At 38.7% G+C, this 21,762-nt stretch overlaps 3 protein-coding genes across 4 annotated transcripts in view; 1 reads left to right on the top strand and 2 right to left on the bottom strand.

Moving 5' to 3' along the window:
* Positions 1–594: 594 nt before the first annotated feature.
* LOC109856642 (signal transducing adapter molecule 1) lies at positions 595–4,420 on the top strand. The gene is made up of 10 exons (XM_020432156.1): positions 595–1,005; positions 1,592–1,752; positions 1,847–2,089; positions 2,208–2,283; positions 2,364–2,573; positions 2,657–2,776; positions 2,866–3,054; positions 3,135–3,361; positions 3,430–3,665; positions 3,936–4,420. Exons 1-10 carry the CDS (start codon positions 963–965, stop codon positions 4,048–4,050), a joined length of 1,620 nt encoding a protein of 539 aa, XP_020287745.1. The 5' UTR covers positions 595–962; the 3' UTR covers positions 4,051–4,420.
* Positions 4,421–5,981: 1,561 nt separating this feature from the next.
* Positions 5,982–8,044, bottom strand: LOC109856652 (dual specificity protein phosphatase 3). Of its 2 annotated transcripts, none has more exons than XM_020432174.1 (4): positions 7,755–8,044; positions 6,838–7,016; positions 6,503–6,726; positions 5,982–6,414 (listed from the first exon to the last, which is right to left on the bottom strand). In XM_020432174.1, the coding sequence occupies exons 1-4, from the start codon at positions 7,755–7,757 to the stop codon at positions 6,206–6,208; spliced, it is 615 nt and encodes a 204-aa protein (XP_020287763.1). In that variant the 5' UTR covers positions 7,758–8,044; the 3' UTR covers positions 5,982–6,205. The 2 variants fall into 2 exon arrangements, with proteins under 2 accessions (XP_020287763.1, XP_020287764.1); XM_020432175.1 differs by lacking the exon at positions 7,755–8,044 and adding an exon at positions 7,360–7,736.
* A 1,763-nt stretch (positions 8,045–9,807) lies between these two features.
* Positions 9,808–21,762, bottom strand: part of LOC109856648 (probable muscarinic acetylcholine receptor gar-2) — a 38,805-nt gene continuing 26,850 nt past the window's right edge. The window contains exons 3-5 of the mRNA XM_020432168.1: positions 16,704–16,915; positions 16,230–16,424; positions 9,808–15,654 (exon numbers count right to left, since the gene is read on the bottom strand). Coding sequence (XP_020287757.1) covers positions 13,370–15,654; positions 16,230–16,424; positions 16,704–16,915 — 2,692 coding nt within the window. The 3' untranslated portion in view covers positions 9,808–13,369. The remainder of the gene's footprint in view (positions 15,655–16,229; positions 16,425–16,703; positions 16,916–21,762) is intronic.

The following is a 21,762-nucleotide window of genomic DNA, read 5'->3' on the forward strand; positions in this document are numbered from 1 at the left end:
ATTAGATGTCCACTTTCTGTATTCAAAATTTCAAAGGTCGAATCAACCACTCAAATAGAAAAATCAAACAATATATATATATAACATTAAATAATATATATATACATATTATATATATATATAATTTATTATATATTTATAATATTATACTTTATATTGTATTATATACATACTACAGAGTAATGTCACTGACCGCCGCCGCGCGGCCTTGGCGGGTCACTGACCGCGGGCGCGCGGCCTTGGTGGGGGCGGGGTCACTGACCGCCGGCGCGGGCCTTGGTGGGGGCGGGGTCACTGGCCTCGGCCGCGCGGCCTTGGTGGGGGGGGGTCTCTGACCGCAGTCGCGCGACCGAGGTCATTGACCTGCCGCGGTCGCGCGACTGCGGTCAGTGACCTCCGCGCGTCTGTGTTGTGCTAGTATATTAAAAAAAATTTATATATAGACAAGAAAACAACAATACTGGCCGCGCATGCTCGTGAATAGTTACTACGCCCTCGCGTTACCGAGTTCGATACGTCACTGTCTTCAATTATCGTTCGATACATCGATGCGCCTCTCTTTTGTTTCTACTTTTAAGCCGAATAATTTTTGTTAGAATTTTTTTTTGTACACGTTTGTATATAAGCATGTCTTTCTGAAATCGCGTTTTCTTCGGTGCAACGAAGCGTTTGATCCTTTTACAAATCACTGGTGAATGTCATCTTTGTCGAACAAAGTCGCACGTCCGCCATCGCGGACTCGACGCGAGTTTCGATAAATATCGAGGATTTTGGCAGATCCGAGAGAGCAAAGATGTCCGCCGGGTGCAGCAGATCAGGAAACCATCATCGGTCACACAGTCAGCAGTGTTTGTGAGTAAATACCAGCTGGATGAGCAGCCCGAGTCTGGGACGACGTGCGATCGTGCGAGCGCGACGAGCGTAGAAAAGTCGAATTGTTGGCAGAAAGAGAGCCGTCGATAATGGGCCTCTTTCCGACTACCTCGCCTTTCGACGCTGACGTCGGTGAGTAATTCGCTTTGCCTAGATATCATCATTATCGTCCAGCTTGAATCGCGACAAGTGTCATGCACGGGTCACCCCTCGGGGAACGCGCGTTATCGCGAATTTGAGATTATCGAGCTCTCCGCTCGCTCCCATGAGGAAACCCGTAAAGATTGCGGATCCGACGTGTCTGCATTAAACGCATTAAGCGGTTGTTGACACTTGACCTCCGCTTGTATCGTCGAGTAGTTTTGCGCGAATTTTCGCCGTTTCTCGATCTACAAAATACGAGCCCCGTGCCCCTCGCGTCGACCGATGTGTTTGTCGAAGTTGCACGACGATGATTCAGTCCGTGCGCAACAACAGATGTTTTTGTTGGGTGTCGGTATAAATTGGCATAAAAAAAGCTTTCTAATTTTCATATCGCATTCTTATCTGCTAGTTGCTTTTTTTTTGGTCACGATGGTTTTGCACACGAATATGTTGTTGACGTATTTTTAGCAAGACCAAATATCCGTATGTGTGTAATACGTATGTGTTATCAAATTGATTAGTGTGTATCTCTATGGTTTTTATATGTCAACATTGTTGAATTGTCCGACATCAGAAAAGGCAACCAACGAGAAAAATGTAACGGAGGAATGGGGAAAGATTATGGATATCTGTGACAAAGTAGGCACATCCACTCAGAATGCTAAGGATTGTTTCCGTTGTATTGTTAAGAGATTGTATCATCAAGATCCTCATGTTGTTATGCAAGCCATAACAGTTAGTATTAATGTTTTTTTTTAAAAATAATTAATTTCTTAATATGTTTTAGCAAATGTTTCTTTTTTATATTAATCTTTGCTGTGTTGCTTAGTTGTTAGATGCTTGTGCTAGTAACTGTGGAAAGGTGTTTCACTTGGAAATTGCATCCAGAGATTTTGAAAATGATTTAAGAAAACTTGTGCATCACCCACAACCTAAAATAGTGGAGAAAATCAAAGCACTTTTGAAGAAATGGGCGGAGGGTGATTTCAAGTCAGATCCACAGTTGAATTTGATCCCAAGCTTGTATAATAAATTAAAGAGTGAAGGTCATGACTTTCATTTTGTAGAGACAGTGAGTATCATGCTGCAGACAGAGTTTTAGAAATGAAGTGACTCATTGTATCACTAGTATAAATTATTTTATGCGTAATTTTGATTTGTTTTTTTTTTTTTTTTTATTTTTTTTTTAGACAAAACGTACCAGCACTATGAGCAGAGATCCTAATGTAGTAACAAATTCACAAGAAGAAGAAGATATTGCCAGAGGTATGTTGCGACATTGTATTTTATATAATTTATTTTAAATTGTTAAAATTATTATACATGGATATAAAAATATTTTATAGCTATACAGCTTTCTTTGCAAGAAACAAAGGCTCACACTCAAAGCACATCATCACATAGCTCGCCATCCTCGAAAAAGAGTACCAATTTATATCCTAGTGTAAATTCTGTACTTGGATCCTCAAGTACCTCAGAAGGCAGGAAAGTGCGTGCTTTATATGATTTTGAAGCTGCTGAGGATAATGAACTGACATTCTTAGCAGGAGAAATAAGTATGTAATTTGAAAAATATATAAATTTTTAAATTTTAAAAATGAGAAATCTGTTTTTATTTACGATGAATTTGGTCTTTCAGTTAATATTATAGACGATTCTGATCCAAATTGGTGGAAAGGCAGCAATAAAAGAGGAGAAGGACTCTTTCCCGCTAATTTTGTTACTGCTGATTTGTCTGTTGAGCCAGAAGAATTTACAAGTAAGACATACGCGATTTAATTTTCTCACATGTCACATTCTTTAAATTAGTTGAGGTTTTTAATTTAATCATCGCTTGACTGTGTACAGAATTAGAACATAGTAACAAGAAATTAGTGCAATTTGCCGAAGAAGTAGAAGTGAAAATGGTAAAACGCGAGCCGGAAGTAGTCGAAGTTGAAATAGACGAAAAGAAAATGGACAGATTGTTACATCTGCTCCACGAAGCTGACCCGCAATGTGATACGTCCGATCCTCAGGAAATGCTTGACTTGGAAGGTAACTACGCAAATTAATGAGATCGTAATAAGTTAAAAGATTTCAAACATCTGAGTATTTGTGTCGATTGTATTTTGCAGAACAAGTTACCGCAATGGGACCTCTGATCGACGCGGCTTTAGAGAAAGTAGATAAACGACACGCGCAGCTTACTCAATTAAGTTCGGATTTGGTCGATGCTCTTAATTTGTATCACATGCTGATGAGGGAACCTGCGCCACCAACGCCGTCTGGTTACACTTTGCCCAAAATGCAACCACATATTAATCAGTATCCATTCCACAATCCGGGACCACCACCACCGCATGTAAGTGCTTTGACTTCTGATAACGTGTTCGAAAATTCAATGGTTTATACGATAGTATCTCTCAATAGATGTTTAACGGTATGCCGCCTTCCCCGTTTCCCGTTGGAACGGGCTCAGGTCCGGTAGGACCGTATGCGAATTTACCGAGCAACGAATATATGGGTCCTACCAGTATGCCGAGTATGACTTTACCGCAACACTTTCACGTTCAACCGGGCCCCCACCAACATCCGCCTAGGCCGCCTCCACAGGGGCCGTCTCTACCACCGCCTGAACAAACTAGCCTCCCTTATCAGCCACAAGGGTATGCTTAACTGTTTGTTTGCTTTCTTTTTGTTATAACGTTCGTTGTGTGTCCCACGAAGCTTATTTGGTAGTAAAATTATAAATCGAAAATTTCCAAGCTTCGTAATATTTCTGTCAATGTATTTGCGTGTTTCTTTTTCGAGGTCTTACATGTGACACATTAAAAATTGTTCTATATTTTTCCCATAGATTTTAGTAAATGTTAAAACAAAATATTGTCAATATTTTGTTTTAATATAACAATGACATATTTAATATTACATAACAGATATCCACCTCAGAGCGGCCCCGCGCCTGGGCCGTACGGTCCGCCTGGACCTACAGGACCGTCTACAAGCCAGCAACCGCAATATGCTCCACCAAATGGACAACACATGATGTAAAGCAAAGTTATGCGTTACGAACTCATCTTGTACTCTAATTCAAATTGTACAATATTACTATATTATAATTATTTAAATAAACATACCCAAAGTAGCCAAAGATAATGGGTTTTTAATGAAAGTTTTACGTTTGAATGTAACAGTTAGGTGCATATGCGAGAGAGCAAAAGCAGAAAGTGACTTATGTTGCCTACAACACATTTATATTAGATTAAGAACAAATAAATAAGACTCTTCTCAAAGTTATGTCAAACTTAACACTCAGAAAGAACAAGAGTCAATACAGGTATCGATGTACAACATTATTTTTATTGTAAATTTTTAAATCGATCTATAAATTAAAATTTGAAAATTTGTTTTTCGAATGCCACTTTGCATTCCGAAATTTAATTAACAAACGCCCGTTTGCGTTTCGTAAATATATAAAGTCCCTTTTCCCAGTAATTTAAAGAAATAATTCCGAAAACTCTCGGAATTGCGTTAATTAATTTTAGATTGTGAAATGGCATCCGAAAAATTAATTTTTGAATTTGAATTTGTGTAAATTTACAGTGAAGTAATGTTGCACATCGACATTTACGGTTAATTTTAATTTTTAGATATTTATTGCTCAGATATTGTTTGAAGTTTAGTTTATACATTCCTTTGACTCGATGATTGATTTCTGTTATCGTTTTATGAATTCCTGTGACTCATTGTCGGAATTTATTACTGTTTATCTCTTGACACGGTTGCATCCGTGAGAAATTTATCAATGTGCATACAAATTTCGTTTATTATGCATTATTTTAAATACACTACTAATATGTTTTTGTGATTATAAGAAATTCTAACTCACATTACATACGCTTTGTATCATATCTGTATTATATGCATTATTCATAGATGTGTCATTAAATTATTAGAAATTTCGCATTTGGGAAGTGTCTACGATGCAAACATACATAAAATCGTAAATTTTGAAGTTAATGCGTGAGTGAAAGAAGTTTGGCGAATGTTTTATAGTTTTCTATTCTGCTAAATGAGTCTCGATGAAATTGAAAAAAAAAAAAAAAAAAAAACGGAATTGTAGTGATTATTTAGGAGAAACAATGCGAGATGTTAAATATTAAACAGATGTTATTGCAGAACACGTTTATTATCGAGCAACTGAGCAATTGATCTTTCAATCAACTTTTGCAAAGATGTCTCAATGTGGTCTAGTCTATATCTATTGTGTACACGCACATTGTACACACACACACATACACAATAAGAAGAATTCCTACTGATTGCCTATAAAAATAGCGAGACTGCGAACAATTTTATATGGATTGTTAATGCATAATAGACACAACACATAATAATAGTAATATTCATGACAAACTATCCTGTTTCTGTTGAATGAAAACAGCTAAGTCATTGTAGTTGTCGCTATATCATTTACCGTTCTCCGAAAAAAAACAGAACATATATTGTTTGATGTTTGTCTTTCAAGATAAATATTAAAGAGATTAAAAAGAAAGAAAAGACTATACGTGTAAGTGCAATGAAATGTTTTGATATAATCAAATAGAGATTAAACGCAAAAGAAAAATATGTCCCCTATGGAGAATAGATGCAAGTTACGCTGTGTATGTTACGTTACCATTAAATTGACTTTATTTACATAATATTCTCATTATCGCTTTTATTATTATATTCCTTCTTATTCACACACATATGCGTATAAATAAATAAATTTCTCGAGAAAAAGCGACTGTAATTATGTAAATAGCGTATAAAATATATGATTTGATGTTGTGTTGACTTTTTTTTTTCTACTGATGCTACAGTTCTCTTGCATTACACCATGGTAGTCGTAAAACCCGTAGAAAATGTTGAGATTAGCATGATAAAAATCTTTGTTGCGACGATCGAAAGTATTAAATATCACGCGAATAAAGCATAAAAATTGTTCGTTAGAATTTTATTGTAATATCGCACACAAAGTTACTTCTTCATACATTTTTAATTTACTATACATAAATTTATGAAGTATATATATATATATATATATATACTCTACATATCTCACATTATATATTTATACAATCTCGTCTATGTACTACTTTACGTTAATTATTTGGAAAGATATGATGAAAATATATCATCATTTACACGGAATTTTCGCGGTTCAACGATGTTGCAAACGTCTTTGCCTACGTAACTGATTATCCAAGTGTGCCAGTTGTCGAAGGAAGCCACTATTTGGATGAATATCTCGATTTGTGCGAAGCAAGTTAATAGCATCGACCGCTAACATATTCTTTTTTATCATTAAATATGCGATAACACACGTAGCACTCCGGGATACACCTTGCATGCAGTGCACAAACGCTTTGCCTAAAACAAATATAATCAATTTTCAATTCATATATTATCACATTGAAAGCGTAATCTCTCTCTCAAAAATGTCTTATAAAAATATTACCTCCTCTGGTTAGCGCTTCGTCAATAAAACTTGCTGTTACGTGAAAGTATTCACTAATATCTGCAGTAGGCAGATCTTTAATTGGTAAACCGAGATACTTCATCGTCGTGTCTGCGTAATAATTACTATCGGTATTTACAAATCCAAATCGTTTTCCTTCGGCAGCGTTCAATATATGTGTTATGCCTAACGTTTTAAGATATCTCTTGTTTTTTGCTGTAGTACTGTATGAGAAAAATAATTAGAGATAATTTTAATCATAATTCCTTTGTATGTGTATGTGTGTGTGTGTATATATATATGTTTTAATATTATTTTCTTGCATGTTCTCGTACCCGTTGCCAATGTATATTCCGGGATACACTTCATCGCAATCGATTTCTTGCTGTGCTCGCAAGTATTCCCAATGATGAAGATTCGGATCGAGTCCAGGTAATGGTTTAAATTCGAAAAGCCTTCTTGTTGCCCAAATAGCTGATTCTAATTGGTGTTCTGTTGTTCTTTCCTCGTCCATCTAAAAGTTCAAAAAGATACTGACACATCGCGTATATAATGATGTAACATTTTATTTATTTTGCACGATGACACGCAAGTATCTACTCATGTCGTACTTTATCAGACTTCATTAATGTCTGCTTACATAAAGTTGCACCAATATGTAATGCTTAAACATTATAAAGATGCAACTTTACACAGACATTAACGAAATCTAGTTCAATGTGTGATATCTGATAAAAGCACGAGATAAAAGAATTTGTGCTTATCATGATGTATGAATAAGTTTGCAAAACTATCTGTCATGTTCTATAATATAAAAAATTACATATCCATACATAGTTTTGATCTTATATACATACGTGTATGTATATATATGCACACGTATATAGACATGCATTCGCTAATAGCAAACGGAATCATAGAGTCCCGCGGTTGACAAGTAGCATGAGTCACGTGGGATGACTCATCATCGCGCGAAACGCGATTACGTTCGCGCGAAGTGCGCGTTTCAAAACGCGCGTCAATCCTTTCGTAGTGGCAGCCATGGTTAAGAGTCGCCGTACATGCGTAGTGATGCGTAGATGAATCATGATGCAATATTTAGCAACAATGCAAACCCATCCGTAACATAAACATTTGACGCGACCTTATAAGTTACGGAAATCCTGAGACCGTTTATATATTTAAAAATGTAATTTGGATCTCTTGCGCTTGCAAAATGTCTCGTAAACATTTTTGTAAATGTGTTACTTACCATGACAATCACTCGGGTTGATTCTTTTATTAACGATGTGAAATAAATTACTTTTTACCGAATACGTAGATTTAAATGATCACACAGCTCACTGGATATGTGAATTTCGAGCGTCGCAGCTTGTAACAATAGCAAATTCACGAATGACAATCGAGTTGCGTTGTACGTATATTCACAACATTGGATAACAAGCACCAAAGAGAAGACTGTGAGAACGGCCAGGTTGTGAGAGAATTGTATAATCGCTTTCCGCCCTGTAAGCCAGCGCAATACCCATGGGTGGTGCACATTGGCAACTACGTAGCCATGTCCACGGGCAAATTGTCGGTGATTGTCGGTGCGCGCACTATGTCCAAACGTTCCCATTTCCACTTGATGCGCTAGTATCGCCGGGGAAGTAATTTCACGTTAGGTCGTTGGCAAGCGAGAGAAATTGGCTGCTCTGAATGAAACCAGAAAGAAGCGCGTTTCTCCGTTTATTTAACAAAAGTCAAAACGCGCGCGAAAAAATATTTCCGGCAGTTTTCTCTCTAAGGTATTTATTTGAAAAAAAAACAGTAATCCTATTACATATTAATGTATATTACATAATGAATTATGTTCAATTTGCGACAAAAGAAAGCTCGAAACATCTTTTATTAAATAAACCACCATCGACGCGTGCGAAGCGAAAAAAGGCGCGTTTATTTTATTACGTGCGATGTTGTAATACGATAAACAAAAGACATTTCCAATTTCTGTGAGATATAATCTAACATAATCTAAGATGTGTTTTTCCAAACAAATTGTTTTTCTAAATCACATATGAAAGAGTTAAAACGTCTAGGAAGTAGACAGCTCGCTGTGTCCTTGAGTGTGTAAAGTGAGTTGCCTATTACCAAGCGCTTGTGCAACCCTTAACTTAAATGTCGCGTAACGACTCTTCGCAAATCTTTTGGTTTTTGTTAATAAAAACTGTTTATCTATGCTCTCTTTATTATCTCACAAAAATGCGCTTATTTTAAAATAACTGTGTTTATTACAGAGGAAAAATTGAGACCAACACGGAGCATTGCGTTTATCTGCAAACAAAGTAAGTGTAAATCGATGGAGAGAAAAAGAAAGATTGTTTACATCGCATTATTTCATTTTATTGTAGTCGCTTTTTTTATAATTACAGATTTAAGAATTAAGTGTTATTTATTATATATATATATATACTTCATAATGCGCGTTTTGCTAGTTTTACGTACACCTTGTTGAGTGCATGGCTTTGCACATACGCAATATATAAATAAAATTCGATTATTGTTTGTGTAACATCTATATGTTACAAACTTCATCAGAACTTACTATATTTTCATTAGAATCGCGCCGATTTGCAGAGACGTTTGACGTTTACACGCATAGCGGCTTATGTATTTCTAAATGTCAATAATATATATAGTCTCGTACTGCAATTGGAACATCATACTGCATTATTCTAAAAGTATATTATTATAAAGCACATTTGCACATAATTACACCATATATTCTATAACTACGTACTTATAAGCTATATACGCATATATTAAAGTAACAACAAAAACGCAATGACAATTAATAAAGCATAAATTTTGCGAGCTGTCAATTTTTTCGAGCTGCAATTTAATAATTTCATTAATAATTAATAATTTTCAAAATTGCAATATTTGTGGGAAAAAAGTAGTAGTTTTACTATAAATGTTAGAATTAATTACTTGTATTGCTTCTTTTGTTAAAGATTTCCAAAATTTAAATTTCAATTTTAAGTCAAAAATTAATAACACATAAATAAGAATAACAAAACAATTAAGTTAACTTATAAATATTCTTAAAATCAAGATTGTCATACACATGAGAGCGTATTGTCTATAATATAATTGAGTTCTCTTTCTTCTTTTGATCTCGCACGTTAGTTTTATTTAGGAGATTTGTAAAATAATATACAAAATTATCAAACTGATGTTTATCCACTCGTACATTATTATAAACTTTACAACATGTTACAATATGCGAGACAAAAACAATATCGCAAATATTTGATTTAATCGTTTAATTTTGTTTCTGGATCAATTTATTATTCAGATTCTTTAATTTGACAAAAAATTGTTTTTATAAAAGATGCAAAAAATTTGAGGCGTATTTTGCACAATTAACGGGATTAACTAATCAATAGGTGGGAGTTACTCTCGTAATTTTTCAAAGTTGTTTACAGATGAAGAACTCGCTTGAATTTTTCATAGACAGTATTAAATTGAAGTGTACCAGGCATGTGTGTGTGTGTGTGCGTGTGTGAATGTAGCGCATATTTATCACGTGTTTTCCGGCCCGTCGCCCGTAATTTTGATGATCGCCCGTTTTCCGGACACACAACGAACAATCTACAATAAAAGCTTTAATCGCGAGAGAGAAAGATACAATATGACGTGCAACTATATTTTTTTCCCGGTCGATGAAGTGTGATCTAGACAATACGCTTGCTTTTTTTTTTTTTTTTAATACGATCTCACATATATAGGCTTTATGCGGCTAATTTTATTATCTGCGTTTTTTTTTTAACCGCGCTATTGGCTAGTGCTAATAATATTTATTTGCTAGATTTTTCATCACACGTCTACCGATCTTTCTTGTGTTTTAGCGCTAATATAACCCTCCCCTCCCTCTTCCGCTGTCTATCCATCATAGTGTACTACGATACATTGCGTATATACGTGTGTGTGCACATATACACACACGCTACAAAAAGCACACCGCTCTCTCTCGCGCTCAATACTTTATTAATATTTCTACAAAGTCTCTCTCCGCGTTAATATTTTATCTATAATGTTTTATCTCTCAATGTTAATCTTTGTACAGTAAGCAAACCGCTATTTGTGTACGTACACACTTATCGTTTATTATTTAGATTTTAGATTACGAACTATACATAGACATATTGTACACTCACACAAAAATGTTCGCTATATTTTAACGTCGTATCGTTTTATTTTTTTTTTCTTTTTGTTTTTCAATCAGTTAAAAGCTGATCTTTGGACTTGAAATCATAAACTTGTGTTATTTCATACCAACATTACATTATCACATCCATTATATCATTTGATACATGAATAGATATACAGACTGCTCGTTTATTTTTTGTGTAGGCGGCAGTCCCGCGTTCTGCATGTACGATTGTATCAAAGAAACATTTACATTTAATATTTTGATACAATTTTTTTTTTTTTTTTTTTTTTTNTTGACAAAAGCATTTTACCCCCATTTACGCTAAATTTTCTATTACTTAAACGTAATCACGCCAATATATCATCAAGGAGACAATCTGTAAAGATGAGATCTCCCTTCTCTCTCAATATTAATTAGTATTTTAATTATTTGTTTACACTTCTTTTCACAAGAAATTAACGCGTATTTTTATATATCCTACTTCTGCATACATCATTACATCACGTTACTGTTGCAAAATTAAAAGCGATATATGTGTAGCAATAAATGTATTCCGAACATTTTTTTTCACGCTAATGTAAAGCACAAAAATGCAAATGTAATTTACAAGTTATAAAAGCGTATCTCTCGGTGTAGTAAAAATATGATAAATAATTTCATATGTGTATCAAAAAAAATCGAAAAAGAGAAATCATTCAAATTAATACGCTCTTCTTTCTTGTCATGGCCGATAACTACGCGCGGTACATATGTTTTCAATGTAACAAAACAAAACATGACTTTTACTATTGGCAGTGAATTTTGGAAGATATTAAAAATGTTCCACGAAAGCGTCCCTTTAGCGATTTTTTCAAAAATTGCAGACGTTATCCCTGCGATATAAATGTAAAAGTTTCTTACATCTCTCGGGACATACTTTGCGCTTGTTTTTTTTTATTTTTTTAATTTTTTTATTTTATTTTGGAAGAACGTGTAACAGCTTCTTTCACAGCGACAAAGCTAGCAGGAATATTTGATAAGATTTACGAGCGAAGCAATTGCGTATACGTACGAAAATTATACAAAGGTATAAAACTATGCGCGATAAAAGTTTATAATATACAGTAAATTATTTAGCAGTTTACTTCTAATTGATTAGCAACTAAAAACTGATATTTTTGCTTATTGGACGAGATATGTGATTACGAATTGTTTGTTACAGAGTTTGTTTCGATTTTTTTTCAGTTTGTTAACAAGTTGCAGTAATCGCGAGACACACGTGCTAAAATGTAAAATAGTAAAAAAAAAAAATTAGGCGTTTATTTTTAATAATTACGTAAATATACACTGAAGTGTTAGCAGTTTTTTGAGAATTACAAGACGGTACAAGTTGTACAATCACAGTTTGTTATAGTAACTTTAATTAATTATCGCATTATATATATTTCTTTAATCAAATTATCAAGCAAACACATCGTTCTGTGTGCGAAATAGAAAAAGTAACATTACTTATTCGTAAGTGAGAGTACAATTAAATTGATGTAATTGATGTAATTTTTATATAATATCGAAATAAGTGATTTTGACAATAATTTTCGGGATAGAACGTTTCTTTTTTTTTTTTTTTTCCTACGTGTCATGACGGATGTAAGCCGTGAAACATCAATCAGACGTCGACGGGAGCTCGTTTTTGTGAGGATAGTACCAATTGTCAGAATTCAAAGAGAAAAGGCCCGCACATTAGGCCATCTCAAGGCAGTGTATTATTTTCGATCCACGATCGACAGCCGTGAGAGAAATCATTGATTTCCCGGTACTTCAACGAGGCGAGCTACCCCGAGCTGATTCGTTGTTTGCAAAACAAGAACTCGCGTGATTAAATAACTCGTGTTGATGCGTGATAATTAATGACGCACGTTTTTCTCCAAAAAAAAACAAAAAAAAAAAAAAACGCTCCGCGATTACTGCGCGATCAACAGCAAAAATCCAAAGCGGCGGAGTGTTTCAATACACGATACGATCGACTATAACGCGCGCGCGCGCGAAATTTTTCTTAATACATCTACTATTTTCACTTTTCGTCTTTCGTGATGAACGATATTCCTTCTCGTTCTCGACTACGACTAAAATCTTATAACGCGTTACATGCGCAATAACTACGTTTTTTTTTTTTTTTTTTTTTAATTGATAACACATACGTTCCTCAAATCTTTTTCAAGCTCTCTATTCGCTATTGTTCGCAGCGTTGTTCGTTCCGATGTGCTAGGAATGCACCGTTCGGCAACGTGTTTATTTGTTGTCGCGCCACGCGTAAATAATCGTCTAAGACTGACTTGCGTCGTTTTCACAAGCGCGTTACATAGAGGTTAACAAATATTCACATTCGTGTGTTGTTTACAGCGTATGTACATGTACGAAACGCGTACTTCGGTATTCGGAGAGCCGCGATGTGTTTACGGTATGTACAAAAAGGCGCGCGAACGCCCGACGACTCTATCGCCGACAACCGAGTCTTAGAACATTATTTTCATTTGATTATTGTCCAGATTCACCACAGTTGTAGTAGACGAATGAGTGTATTTCAGTACGTGTTGGAAGGCCATCTTCGCAAATAATTTTATATTTGCATCGCCTATGTTATTATACTAATGTAATGTTCTACATTATCGAAACAAATGCGCAACATCGGGTGTTTACGTCATGTGCAAATCGCCCTTCAGTATCCTGGTGAAGGTCTTCTTGAACTGCTGATTCGCCAGAGCGTAGCAGAACGGATTCATAGGACTGTTGGCGTAGCACAGGAAGTACGAGAACATGAAGAGGTGCTCGTTGGTGCACGGCGGCTCCACGCAGAAACCCTCAACCAGGGCCAATATGTGATACGGCGTCCAGCAAGCGACGAACGCGCCCAGGATGAAGGATATTGTGCGAAACGCCTTGCGCGCTCTATTCTCCGTTCGCGATTTCTGTCGACCTATCGTGAAGTCCTTCTTCTGGGTCTTGGCCTTCAGCCGTTTCCCGATAGACTTGACGAAGTCCCGTCTGGAACCGCTCTGCTCCGTGTCCGACGTCTCCTTCTTCGACGATTGTCTCTTCGTCTCCTGGCTGTTGGTAGCGGCCGAACCGGTCGGCATTATGCTGCTGGACGACGAGTTCTGCGGCGGATTGTTGCTCGTCTTCGTAACCTGATCCGAGATCCGATCGTTCGTATTGTTGGACGTGTCCACTGGCATGGCCACGGTAGTCGCGACCACCGTCGTTACCGGTTGACGCTTCGTCCCACCAGCGTTGACCGACACTTCGGTGTGCACCTTGCTGACAGTGGGTGACGTCTGCGACGCGGCGTTCGTCTGATGCGTGATGAACACACGCGGCGGATGCGTCTGACTTGACGCGTTCGACATCGTGGGTTGTAACTGCTGATGCTGCTTGTTCTGAACGATCTGAGCCATCTGCGTGGTTCCAGCCTGCTGTGCCGTCGCTCTGATCAAGGCGGTCTGCAACAGACTGGTACTCGCGGCGGCTGTCATGGTGCCGCCACCAAGAATCGGCGACGGCGGCGCAGTCGACAGCGGATTCGCCAGGCTGCAGGAGAAGGAAGACGGTGGACTCTCGTAAGAAGGACTGGGCAAAATAATGGAGCTCTCGTCCATGTAGCGTAGATCGCCGCCGTCCAGACCGGTGAGGATGTCATACCCTTGACCGCGCACCACCAACGACTTGGGCCGATCGGTCGACGAGGACGTTGTCGGGCTGTCGGAGGACACCGGAGGACTGCTTTGGAACTGCGTCGGCGGCGGTATAATGTTCTGCTGAACGCTATTGATCGACACGTGCTTAAGGTGAGCGGGCGACGCTGCCTCGACGGAGGCGATCGATTCTTGATTGCCTTCGACGTCGTTCGATTTCAAGGACTGCTCGGGCGTTAATGTGCGACTGCTGGACTTGTCGGTCGGCTCGACCGCGGGATTGTCAGTGTCCAGAAGACTGAGCTCCTGTATCTTGGGCAGTGTTTGAGCTTTCTGCACGTCGCGCGTCGGACTCACCGGCAGCAGTTTACCGGTTGTTGGCACACTCAGCTCGACCTTGACCGGCATAATGCCGTTCAAACGCCCGTTGGTGGCGAACACCTGAAGAGCGCCAGCCTGGGCCATCATACCCGCCAAGGACGATCGCTTTCTGATGACGTTGAGTGACTGCTGAGTGGTACCGACCGTGCTCTCCTCGTCCGAATCGAAGGCGGGACTGCTGGAACGTTCGGATTTCTCAGCATCGGTCACTGCGATGTTTGCGGTCCCGAGTTTGTTCGCGGAATCCGAAGCTACAGTGGTACTGGTGGTCTTCGTCGGCGTTTTCTGCGTATCCGCCGTATCCGCACCGTCGTCCACCGATGTGGTCCCGATCTTCGGTTTGTCCTGGCTCAGCAAGGCGCTCTGAGTCTTGGTGATGCCTATGCCGGCAGCGCGACCGGCCATGCCGGACATCGCGCCCGCGCTCAGCGCGACCATCGACTGCATCTTACGCTGCTTGGCCTCGCTCTTCTTCTGCATGTCGTACGCGGTCTTGTATATGCCGCCGTAAAGGATGAACAGGACAATCAGCGTCGTCCAGTAATAGCCGATTATCAGAGCCGTGTTGAACACCGGATCCTTGAGAAACTGAACGGCACACTGGCCCGGTGCTAGATCCCGGTAGCCGATAAAATGCTCCCAGCCGAAGATGCTGATGAAGAACAGCAGCGCCGGGATGATCCAGGTGATGGTCACCATCCAGATGACCCGCTGCTTCGTACGCCAGCTGCGATACTGCGCGGCTATCTTCACCGAACAGAATCGATCGATCGTAATGAGAAGAACGGTGTACTGCGACACCAGGCATACCGTATAGTCGACGGACAGCCATAGATCGCAGAGGAGAGGTCCTAAATTCCAGTATCCCATTAGCACATAAACCGTATAGAATGGCATCGACACAGTACCTGTGCAACAATTACATCATTACGCTTGTGAATACAATCGGTTTCTGTCATCCCCCGTCTATGTATATCTGATTACATATGTTCCACGCTCATAAACGTCGCGTTTAACCAAATTACACGTGTCTGTCTACAATTTCCATCGTTGCGAACACATTGACAGATTTTCACGAGAGAATTTGCATTAGAAATATTATCAAACGTTGAGGTCACGTCTAATCATCAGACCATTCGAATCGTATGTACGTAAATATATATATATATATATATATATATATATAGATATCGATATATTATCCGTACGTGAGTAGAGATCGAATTTTATGTACACAATGAATATATCGGAGAATATTTCATCCACAGAAATATATTACACGTGCTCGAGCTGAATATTTAAAAATTTATTTCGGATTATTTAATTTCGAACGTTGGTTATCGAATATACGTTTACGAAAAGTATTTGTACAAGAAACCACAGCGCGGCTCAGCGTAGATTTAGATACGATATTTTTTTTTTTTTTTATCAGAATTCTCCTTACGCACGGGGAGGTACGAAAAGACTTTACGGAAAGACTTACCGATAAGCATATCAGTGGCAGCTAATGATGCGATGAAGTAGTTACTTGGCTGCCTGATGGCCCTATCTACGATGAATGCTAGGAGAACGAGGATGTTACCGCCGACGGTTAGCAATATGCATATCGCCAGACAGATAGCGATCAACACCGTCTGCCAGAGTGTAAATGGTGGCAAAACAGGAGTCAGAGATTCATCTGTTTGGTACGTAAACGTTCATCAACAAACAGCATGCAAAATCGGTTAAACATCGCGTTAATTTGTTAAATGTTCGATGACGTGCGAATATAAATGTTATCATTTACGCGTTTGCGCAAAAGTTTCTGACGAAACATTTATCGAAAGAAAATGACGTTAAATTTTATGAAGAATTTTTGGTTTTTATACACACACGTATATGACGCGTATGAAAATTGACGCACGCACACATGTACATAACGCAATTCGCATGATTTTTATATTTTTAATTACATTACCCGACGTCGACGGAGTCGTAGCGTTCCCGAAAGCTGTAATATTCGTCGCGTTTGTCGGAAACCAGTCGGGTAGAAAATCCGGGTTCCATTCACCACTGTTCCAGCGCGGGTCATCCGGGTCAAGCAACGTCCCATTTAACTGGGTACATTCTGCTGTCAAAATCTGGTTGTATACGTATCGGCACAGTCGCTCCCGTTGTCTCTTCAGCTTCCTAAGAGAGAGAATGAACAATGGGAATTTTTTTCATTAAACTACGGAACGCGCACAAGTACGCAAACAGACTCGGCTCGGTGGATATTAATTATACGAGAACGCATGGAAAAAAAAAAAAAAAAAAAAANNAGCGCGCGTAATAAATTACACGTTGTACGCGCGCGGCTCACGAGAATTATTGACAGTAATACGGCAGCTTTTGCGCGGACCATCAAATGAGCTCGCATGACATATCGTATCCTTTTTTTTTTTTTTTTTAATTTCTCCGCATTTCGCGCGTCATTAACATCGGGTTAAAATTCAGACTAATGACGCGCGAATAAAGCAAGCGCGTGTTTGCGAAATCAGACGAAATCGCGAATTTGCTTCTTCGTGGACAAACGGTTATTTTCAATCGTACACACGTGTAAATTACATTTTACGCATAATGAAAGGTTCGATAGTTCAGTGAATCGCGCAACGTTCCTATTCCTTTCGTCGTTGCGAGCATGTTTGTTATACCGTCGAAGAAAATGTGACACCGGTATTTCCTGATTCTCTACACACTACACACATATACACAGACCGGCATAGAGACGGCCCTACTCTCTTTCTCTCTCTCTCTCTCTCTCTCTCTCTCTCTCTTCGGAGAGCGTTGCTGCAGTGGCAACGCGAGAAGCGAGTCAAAGGCGAGTGAATACACCAGGTGCACAATGAGCTTGAAATAAGCATGAATGGAACCGCATCCAACCCCCGCGCATGGCCTCATCGCCGGTAGGCAAAAAGCGACAGGGTACGCCTTAAAGAGGGTGAACCCGTTTTTTAAATCATTCAAGCAGAGTCGATCGGAAGCCGCGCACGGTCTGAAATTGAGCGCGCGGCAGCAGCAGCAGCAGCAGCAGCAGCTTCTTTCCCGTAATTCGTAACAAAGACCCGCTTTGAATTAAAGTCATCAAACCGCTCTTATCGATATTTCGCAGCTTCACAAAGCAGTGCCGCACACACGCCGCTGTCTCTCATTCTTTCTCTCGCGAGCATTTTTTTCTCCTCTCCTTCGTTTACATTACGAGAGATCATTTAATGCGAAATGTTAAAAGTGATCCACGTCGACACAAAGCAGAATACGTTGAGGCCGATGTTACACGCGTCTTTGTCTCCGTATTTTTATTTTATATGTGGATAAACAATTTTACAGTTCTATTGCACGAACCAGAGAGAGGAAGAGAGAGAGAGAGAGAGAGAGAGAGAGAGAGAGAGAGAGAGAGATTATATAACAAGTATATGTGTGTGTGATACGTGTGTATGAATAGCGATTCAATGTGACACCTGTAAAGCGAAAACACTTCATGTGCATGAGCTGCCAATGCGGTTCCGGACACTTGCCAACCCCTTGTCATACTATTATAAGGTTGAATGAGAACTCCGTGCCAGGCAAGTCGTTTCGTTCGAGGAGAACACGAGTCATAGATTATCGCGTCTGAAGTTCGACTGAGCCGGAGTTACTCACCGAGAGGGGGGATAAAGTCTCGTTTGAATATATACGACCCGTTACACGCGTCTGTGATTTTCTCGCTTTCCCCAACTTCAAAGAAATTTTCCGTATTCAACGGCAAGCGCCACGTAATCATAGAGTACATTGACACAATGCGGAGGTAATTTTTTTTTTTTTTTTTTTTTTTGCACAATCAGTACCGATTCGGGCAACGAAAGTAAGTGAAGCTATTTTTTTTTTTACATATCGCATTAGAAAGTTAAACAGTTATGTTATTAAAGTAAACATTTGCTTAGTAGAATTAGAATTAGAATTAGAATATTTATTTTCGTTCCCCTAAAAAAAAAAGGGTTACAAATTTTTACGCTTACATATCTTTCTTACAAACTATCTTACAAACTATAACGCTCCTATCTCACACATACATTTCTCTCGACTATCTTATCCACTAACTTATTTCTAATTTATCCTACCTAACACACACACAACTACCCTACCATCGGACCTCCGCTTCCGCTGCATCTTCTCTCTCTTTTTTTTTTTTATTATATATCTATCTTTCCTCATTCACTTCCTTCCTACATTTGCTTAGTATAGTAAGCAGTTATGTTTGGTGTATAACAATTTTTATTTATAAAACTTTATTCTAATTTATTAAAACTTTTTGAGTGTCCACTGTCGCAACAATGTCAACGTTACGTTGATTAATTAGTAAAATATAATGAACAAAATATACAGAGGGTCAACACACGTGAATTAAAATCTATTCTCTCTGTTTTCTAATTACGCGTAATATATTTACGGAAATATATAAAAATTTGTTTAAGAACATTTTAATATGTTTCCTTAAAAACACTTTATTTTCGTAAATACTACGTAATTAGAGAAAAGATAGAAAACAGATTTTAATTCCCGCGTGTTTACCATCTGTATTTTTTATTATATTTTACTTAATTAATGAGCGTGACGTTAACATTATTGCGATAGTGGACACGTCTCCAAGGTGAATACCTGAAGAAACCGCGAGAATAAAGAATAGAGTATGAGATCCTTTTGTTTCGATGTTCCCTAGGGTAAATACTTGTCCTCGTTATTCGTGAGCATCTTCCCTGTGTAGTCCTACCGTGAAATCATTCGTAAATACTTGTCCTCGTTATTGCCGTGCTTCTATTTTACGAAGCTATTGTGAAACCGTCCACAACAAAAGAACCGACTGCCTGTAATTATCTGAAAATTCAGTCGTTCCGTTTACGTAGAAAGAATCAAGGAAAGCGGTGTTAATAATAAGTGAAATCTTTTTTTGACGCACACACACACACACACACACACATATACGCGCGCGCGCACACAGACAGGAAACGTCTGTCTACTATATACTCATATAACACATTTCACGTGATCGTTACGGTATTATATTTTATTAATTAAACACACTTCGATTAATGAAAAGAGAATAATGTTATTAATTAATTTCTTTTTTCTTACAAAACAGAGAAGAGAATTCCATTTTTGCGCGAATTATTTTGTTACAAGAACACACTGTGTATAATTTTTACATAAATGTTTATTCCACAGTATCACAAAGTTTTTGCCCGTAACGCGTTTATAATCGCAATAATAATTTCAATATCGTATATACAAATAAAAATTATTTAACATCGCGTATTTAAATATCACGAAAGAAAAGAGATAGTGCGTTTTTGTATCGAACAATATAAAAAGAAAAGAAAAAAAAACCACATCGTGTGGTTTTAATCCGATAAAAACCATGTGTTCAATCCGATATTTGTGCGTTCACACCTCCCTTCTCATTAAACGGATAACTAGTAGCTAACTCGGTCTATTATAAAATGACGTAAGCCACTTCCTTATTTACGTAAGCAGGTTTCACATCAACGTTTCAAAGTCTTTTTATCACATGGAGAGGAAAAAAAGCAACAAGAAAAAGGCAAAAGGGTGTGTGCTGCTACACAAGATGGATGCGCGCAGGTGGATTGTAAGACACACGGACGTGAAACCATCGCACACACAGATGGATATATGCCTCCTGAACCTTCACGCACAAAGCTCAGCTTCATTAATGCTAAAAATACTTGCTGTATGTCAAGCAGACAATGGTGCGGAACTGATACCTGTTTTTAAAAAACGCGTAGTTTGCAATTCATGTTTTTACACGTATATTTTCATCAGAGAAAAAAACTCGCGTGTCTCTCTGCCTACAGAAGTCAAAACTGCGATTTATCGCGATTTTCTCAAAAAAAAAAAAAAAAAAAGAGAGATTCGAGAACACGCGAGTAAAAAAAAAAAAGATAAATTGGCGCAAAACTGAAACACATCGTATTTTTACGACGTAATGAAATATTCAGGGGATTCGCAAAATAGCTGTACGGGAATACCTTCCCGGAAAATAAAATATAAGAAATCCTCCGGTTGTATAAATCTCATCGTCTCATCGCGCCGTCTTACATAACTGCGTTTCTCGCATGATCTCTCTCTCTCTCTCTCTCTCTCTCTCTCTCTCTCTCGCGATATACTTTTAGAGAAACGAATGTTTCAACTTTTAACATGTACATACCTCACGCGAGATATACCTTGACATTCTTATACTTATATCCCGCTCTCTCAAGTTGCGCTGCAACAGATCAAAAGAGAAGCACTTGCTCCATTTTATTCATGCGATCTATTGTCCCTGACGCGCGCGTTTGTCGAGTGCGACTTGTCAAGCCCGCAGCAAGCTACACGCCGCAGTGTCTTGCCAGTCGAATAGACACCGGAGCTGGGTGTATCGAATCGCGTGGACATTCGTTAACACCGTGGCGCAATAACGCTCGCCGATAGAACGTGTGTGTGTGTGTGTGTGTGCGGCGTGTTCCTTTTAAGGTGTGCGCGAGAGAGCGGGTTTTGTCGGTGTGTGTGTGTGTGTGTGTGTGTGTACGTGCACCGAGGGCGGAGGCTATATAAGCCCTAGTGAGCAGAGGATCATCACCGTGGAATGGCATGATCATACGGACGGATGGAAGGGCCGCTTGGAGGGAGAAAGACTGAAGAGAGGGCGGTTGAAAGAGAGGAGTAAATAAAAAGTTGGACCGCGTTGTAAGCGGGGAAAAATTGCTAGGAAGCTAGATAGCGGAGCGGGAATGCGGAATGACGTCGGGAGAGGATGAAAGAGAGAGAGAGAGAGAGAAAGAGAGAGAGAGAGGCGGCGGCAACAAGTATCCGGTCGGCATCGTTCCAACAACGTGTCGTAAATACCGGCGAACAAGAAGGTTCTCGGTTCGATGAACGAGACCGACGAACTCGTTTCTTCGTCAGGTCGAACTACTCCAATGAATGAAGCAAAAAAAAAAAAAAAAAAAAAAAAAAAAGAGAGATTC

Source organism: Pseudomyrmex gracilis, unplaced genomic scaffold (genome assembly GCF_002006095.1).
Source record: "Pseudomyrmex gracilis isolate BER0280 unplaced genomic scaffold, ASM200609v1 scaffold_129, whole genome shotgun sequence".
NCBI lineage: Eukaryota > Metazoa > Arthropoda > Insecta > Hymenoptera > Formicidae > Pseudomyrmex > Pseudomyrmex gracilis.

Bases quoted from the DNA above. Each gene is read 5' to 3' on its own strand.
- LOC109856642 (XM_020432156.1), top strand. From the start codon at position 963: ATGGGCCTCTTTCCGACTACCTCGCCTTTCGACGCTGACGTCG. The intron at 2,574-2,656 runs GTATGTAATTTG...TTGGTCTTTCAG, and splicing joins ATTCTTAGCAGGAGAAATAA to TTAATATTATAGACGATTCT. The intron at 2,777-2,865 runs GTAAGACATACG...GACTGTGTACAG, and splicing joins TGAGCCAGAAGAATTTACAA to AATTAGAACATAGTAACAAG.
- LOC109856652 (XM_020432174.1), bottom strand. The intron at 6,727-6,837 runs GTACGAGAACAT...TTTCTCATACAG, and splicing joins GGAATATACATTGGCAACGG to TACTACAGCAAAAAACAAGA. The intron at 6,415-6,502 runs GTAATATTTTTA...TATTTGTTTTAG, and splicing joins CGAAGCGCTAACCAGAGGAG to GCAAAGCGTTTGTGCACTGC.